This window comes from Neoarius graeffei, chromosome 18, assembly GCF_027579695.1.
Source record: "Neoarius graeffei isolate fNeoGra1 chromosome 18, fNeoGra1.pri, whole genome shotgun sequence".
Taxonomy (NCBI): Eukaryota; Metazoa; Chordata; class Actinopteri; order Siluriformes; family Ariidae; genus Neoarius; species Neoarius graeffei.
Window position 1 is genome coordinate 50104208 of NC_083586.1, and position 6000 is coordinate 50110207.

At 43.0% G+C, this 6000-nt stretch overlaps 1 protein-coding gene across 1 annotated transcript in view; it reads right to left on the reverse strand.

Moving 5' to 3' along the window:
- slc2a15b (solute carrier family 2 member 15b) overlaps window positions 1-5590 on the reverse strand; it is a 55350-nt gene extending 49760 nt beyond the window's left edge. Inside the window, exons 1-2 of the mRNA XM_060898981.1 lie at window positions 5546-5590; window positions 4375-4473 (exon numbers count right to left, since the gene is read on the reverse strand). Of these exons, the coding sequence (XP_060754964.1) occupies window positions 4375-4473; window positions 5546-5590 (144 nt within the window). The remainder of the gene's footprint in view (window positions 1-4374; window positions 4474-5545) is intronic.
- Between the last annotated feature and the right edge of the window lie 410 nt (window positions 5591-6000).

The window sequence follows — 6000 nt, forward strand, 5'->3', positions numbered from 1 at the left end:
TCCACTCAGACTCAATGTCCCCCGCCTCCCTCGGAAGCTGGGAAAAGCTCTCCCGGAGGTGGTAGTTAAAGACCTCCCCAACAGAGTGCTCGGCCAGACGTTCCCAGCAGACCCTCACCATACGTTTGGGCCTGCCAGGTCTGTCCAGCTTCCTCCTCCGCCAGCGGATCCAACTCACCACCAGGTGGTGATCAGTTGACAACTCAGCCCCTCTCTTCACCCGAGTGTCCAAGACATAGGGTCGGAGATCAGATGACACGACTACAAAGTCGATCATCGACCTCCGACCTAAGGTGTCCTGGTGCCACGTGCACTTATGGACACCCCTATGCTCGAACATGGTGTTCGTTATGGACAAACTGTGACTAGCACAGAAGTCCAATAACAAAACACCACTCGGGTTCAGATCGGGGAGGCCGTTCCTCCCAACCACGCCCCTCCAGGTGTCACTGTCATCGCCCACGTGAGCATTGAAGTCCCCCAGTAGCACAATGGAGTCCCCAGTCTGAGCACCCCTCAGTACCTCTCCCAGGGACTCCAAGAAGGCCGGATACTCTATACTGCTATTTGGCCCGTAGGCACAAACAACAGCAAGAGCCCTCTCCCCAATCCGAAGGCGCAGAGAGGCGACCCTCTCGTTCACTGGGGTAAACTCCAACACATGGCGGCTGAGCTGGGGAGCTATAAGGAAGCCCACACCAGCCCGCCGCCGCTCACCACGGGCGACTCCAGAGAAGTGGAAAGTCCAGCCCCTCTCGAGGAGCTGGGTTCCAGAGCCCAAGCTGTGCGTGGAGGTGAGCCCGACTATCTCTAGCCGGTACCTCTCAACCTCCCGCACAAGCTCAGGCTCCTTCCCCCCCAGCGAAGTGACATTCCATGTCCCAACAGCCAGCCGCTGTGTCCGGGGATCAGGTCGTCGAGGCCCCTGCCTTCGACTGCCACCCAATCCACACTGCACCAAACCCCTACTGCTACCTCTGTGGGTGGTGAACCCACAGGAGGTCGGGCCCACGTCGCCTCTTCGGGCTGAGCCCGGCCGGGCCCCATGGGCAAAGGCCCGACCACCAAGCGCTCGCATACGAGCCCCAACCCCGGGCCTGGCTCCAGGGTGGGGCCCCGGCTGCGTCCTACCGGGCGACGTCACGGTCCTGGATTTTTTTCTCCATAGGGGTTTTTTGGTGAACTGCTCTTGGTCTGGCCTGTCACCTAGGACCTGTCTGCCTTGGGAAACCCTAACAGGGGCATAATGCCCCCGACAACATAGCTCCTAGGATCATTCAAGCACACAAACCCCTCCACCACAATAAGGTGGCAGTTCTAGGAGGGGGGTGGCAGTTCTAGGAGGGGTAACTCCGAGTGGTATAATATAGAGCCATGGATGAGCTGATGAGATACAAGTGTGCTGGCCGAAGCACGGGGAAGGTTCTGGGAAAACCAGGAAGTGGAATAAAAGACTGGATCAGGACCTAGATGTTCCTTGCTGGCTCGTGACAATCACCTCCTCCAGCAAAGCTGACAGAGGTAATAAGATAACAGACTGCACAAAGGAATCATTACTGAAATTTGACACAAATTTCCCATGTGTATACTCACACAATTCACATGAGAAATTTGGTTTTACATTTGTGTGTTTTTTTAACATGTTGTAATCATATTACATGAGGTTTTTTTTGCTCTTTATTATTATTTTTGACATCATGCACGTGTTTTTACTGAGATTATTTTCACATGATTCATGTTCACATGTCAGTTTTTACACATGCAATTTGATGAACTGAATTATGTGAGCACTTTCAATCCAAGAATTAAGAATACAAAATAATCAAAGATGAATTTTAAATTATAGGATACATTTTAAAAGTATATTAAACTAAGATTAGGTAAGGTAATTTATTTTTCACATAATTATGTATGTATGTAACACAGGTGTTTTATTTTCACGTGACTCACATTTATCATATCATTAAATTATTTTTCACATGATTTTTTAAAGCTTCTAGTCAATGATTTTTATTACCACTTTTTTTAAAACAACTATAGTGCATGATTGATTTTTTTAATGAGTTTTTCCGTTATTCATTTCCACATGTGATTTTTTTTTTTTTACTCCCATGATTCATTTTCACATGGGATTTTCTTTACAATTATATTTTTTATTTTTCCATGTGATTTTTATACATACTGTGAATGTTTACACCTGATTTGTACATGTGCATTTCCTGTCTTATTTTCACATAAGGTTTATTTTTACTGTGATTTTTTTTTTTAAAACCACATTTGGGACACATGACTCACATAACTCTGCTTGAACTGCTTTGGGCCTTGGCATGACAAAACTGAATTATTCAGTTTATGCTCCAGAGACTGCAATTATTACTCTGTCATCTGTTCAAAGGTAATCCTGAGGATTAAATTTATTAAGGAGCTTCAAAGTAGTACAACAGAAGAACGAGCTTATGTCCTGGTGGTAACACAGAGGAAATGCAAAGGGAACACGTGCTTTTAACCCCCCTGCTCTCCCACACTAACATCCAGGATCCTCACATTCACTGATAGTTTAAAAGGATAGTTCGGGATTTTTGACATGAATCTATATGGCATCCCCATCAATAGTGTCGTGCAAACACACTGACTTACCCCTGACAGCATCCTGTGAGTCCAGTTCTTGTCCAGTTTTGGTCCAGACGAAAGTAGTCCGGCAAGTTTGTTGGGGTCACGAAAGTAAAACGTTTTTCGTCTCAAAACAGTATGTGTTCAAAAGAGTGATATATTTGCATCACAAAACCGTTGCCAAATAAAAAGTCAGACCTCGAAATCGCTTGGCACTATTTTCTCTCCCTCGGTATCACTGCGCGCTGCCGCCAGGTGACAGCCACGGCTGTTTCATTCATTGTTTACTAGTGATGGGAATTTCAGCTCTTTTTCGGGAGCCGGCTCTTTTGGCTCTTCTTACTATAAGGAGCCGGCTCTTTCGGCTCCCAAACGGCTCCTGAGATTTTATTTTTGATTTAAAGGAATACGCCACCCCCAGATGAAATTGAGTCAGTCCCTGCAGTCCCTAGAGTTGGATGAGTGAGCCAAAGCATTTTGTAGCCGACCCAGCCATTGTCCTGATCTATAAACGCCCAGGTTAGCTTAGCTTAGCGTAGTCGCTGTAATCCGGCGTGTCCAACTAGCATTGTCGTTGCAAAAGTGAATTAAATAACTCAAGATTTTTTATAATTATTTCTCATGACTTGTACATTCACATCAAGTACACATATCAATGCAAATTAACATGAAGGGATTTACTAGACCAATTTATATCTGGAACTATTTTCAGCCACAGCACAGGCAAAGCACCGCTGCAGGCGCAAAGACACTGCGCAGCGCCTGAAAACGGGTGCGCAGCGCCTGAAAACCCGTTTTCAGGCGCTGCGCGGTGTCTTTGCGCCTTCCTTTTCCTACCTATTCCTTTAATTGCTGCAATTAACTAGTTAATTCTGATTCTATTTCTCCTCTCAGTTATAATCTGTCCTGCTTTTGAAAAGATCCTCTCTGGGGGGACAGATGCTGCCACTATACACATCCTCCGTGCCATCACGTGTGTAAGCCGTGGATAGAGTGCAGCCTTGGTCTCCCACCAGCTAGTGGGTCTGCATTTCGCTGTCACCTGGCGGCAGCGCGCAGTGATAAGAAGGGAGAGAAAATAGTGCTAAGCGATTTCGAGGTCTGACTTTTTATTTGGCAACGGTTTTGTGATGCAAATATATCACTCTTTTGAACACATACTGTTTTGAGACGAAAAACGTTTTACTTTCGTGACCCCAACAAACTTGCCGGACTACTTTCGTCTGGACCAAAACTGGACAAGAACTGGACTCACAGGATGCTGTCAGGGGTAAGTCAGTGTGTTTGCATGACACTATTGATGGGGATGCCATACAGATTCATGTCAAAAATCCCGAACTATCCCTTTAAGGACACATATTTTATTTGTTCGACAATTTACAGTCTCCTTTTCTTTACTAATGGACTTAGCATGTAGTGCTCCAGAACGTGCTATTAGTCCACCTTCTCACCAGAAGGATTTTACATGAATTGGAAAACAATTTAAGATCCAAATTCCAAAGAATGTGCACCACCACTTAATCCAAAGGAAAAATTAGGAACAGATAAGGTGAGGGTGAAGAGTGGGATTCATGGATTAAAACTTTTTTAAAGACATCATTCCTTGGTGAATGATTCCTGCTCCTTAAATTGTTTCTGCTATATTGAAGTAGTGGAAAGAACAAAGCATGTAGCAAACAGTAGCTGTTGTATTCACCAACAAGTAATGGATAGTTTCACTCATCCAGTAACCTGTGAATGTCATGATTTTAATATGTTCCTCACCTGAGCAGGAGAATTGACTATAGCTAGGTTGTAACCAAAAAGCATGGAGCTGCCAAAAGATGAGAGAAATGCTGCTGCGAGCAGGGTTGAGGTTAAATGCTGTAGAAACAGGAAAGAAACAATGAAATACCTGGAACAAAGTTACCTGAAACACAACATAGTGAATACCACTGACATCCAACTAAAATGCACCAAATGCATGTCCCACTTATCAATTTAATTGCATTGATCATACGATGCTTTTGTTTATTGATTTCTTCAAGAAGGCTTTGCTCTATTAAAAGTTCAAAACAAATTACCAATACTCCTAATACAACAACATTATGAAGGGACTGAAAATGGCATGGCAGCCTATTAGGTATAAGAATAGCACCTTTGAGCTACAGCTCAGAAGGTCATGGGTTGAAATACCAGCACTGCCAAGCATCAGTAATTTGTCAAATTGAAAATGTCATGGATTATATAATAGAGTAGAAGTATTTCATAAAGTGGCTGCTGAGTGTATGTCACATGGTTTGCACAGTGTGTGCTGCAAGCGATGGATTAGATTCTGACAATAATCCATCTAACTGTTGTGCACATGACTGCATTAGCAAACATGTGAGGTATAGCCAAGACTTCTGAGAGTGTGCTAACAGACGTCTTGGAACAGAGTCAGTCTTTGATTCAATCTTAAATCACTCTTAACACCTGCCAGCATCAGGAGCTGTAGATTTTATTTTGTAAGGAACACCACCAACAATTAGTCATGGTTGTTAAAGAAAAAACGAAGAAGAAGCAGATAAGTGGAAATTGCTTGGAGATATATCACCAGTGCCGAATGAAATTTCAGCATGAGAGTGAAAAAAGGCACACGATTACAGAGCCAAAATAAATATCATTCAAATACAGTGAACTTTAAGAGTTTCTTTTTTTTTTATAAAAAAAAAGTGTCCTGTTTTACTCTGATACATTGGAACATTGAACAGAACATTGAAAAGTGTTTACTGTCTGGCAAAACTTACCAGGAATTCTCAGCACACATAAAGGAACTCAACAGGAATACACAATGATATATTAAATGAAAAAAATATTATTTGCTTTGACTTTGTGAATATTTTTGACTTTGTATATTTGTATATATAATCAATAATAGATACAAACATTCGTTCAAAAATTATGAGTGACTTACCCCTGTAATTTCTCGGCCTTTCTCGATTAAAACTTCCTCTGCCATATAGCAATGCATGTGCAAATTTCCAAACAGAGAAAAAGTGAAAAGTTGCTTATTGTACCGTCTCCACAGCATTCAGGTTCACAGAAGGAGACGACCAGCCTGTGTGCAGCTCCTCCTCCTCCTCCTCCTCCTCCTTCACCTCTCATGACTGACTCGTGCAAGCATCTTCTCAAGACTGATCAGTTTGTTATGTATGAACTCAAACGCTGTACTAAGAGTCTGGTATCTAGTAACTGCAGGTTCCTGAAAATTCATACTATTGTTTGTGAAAAATCACACTTGATGGTTAAATTTCTTATAAATCTTTGATGAGATAAAATTGCGAAGGCAGAAAATCTGCAACCAATTACATACGTCTTTCGAAAATATTGCTTTTATTACAACTCTTTGGGATTATTGTGTAAACACAT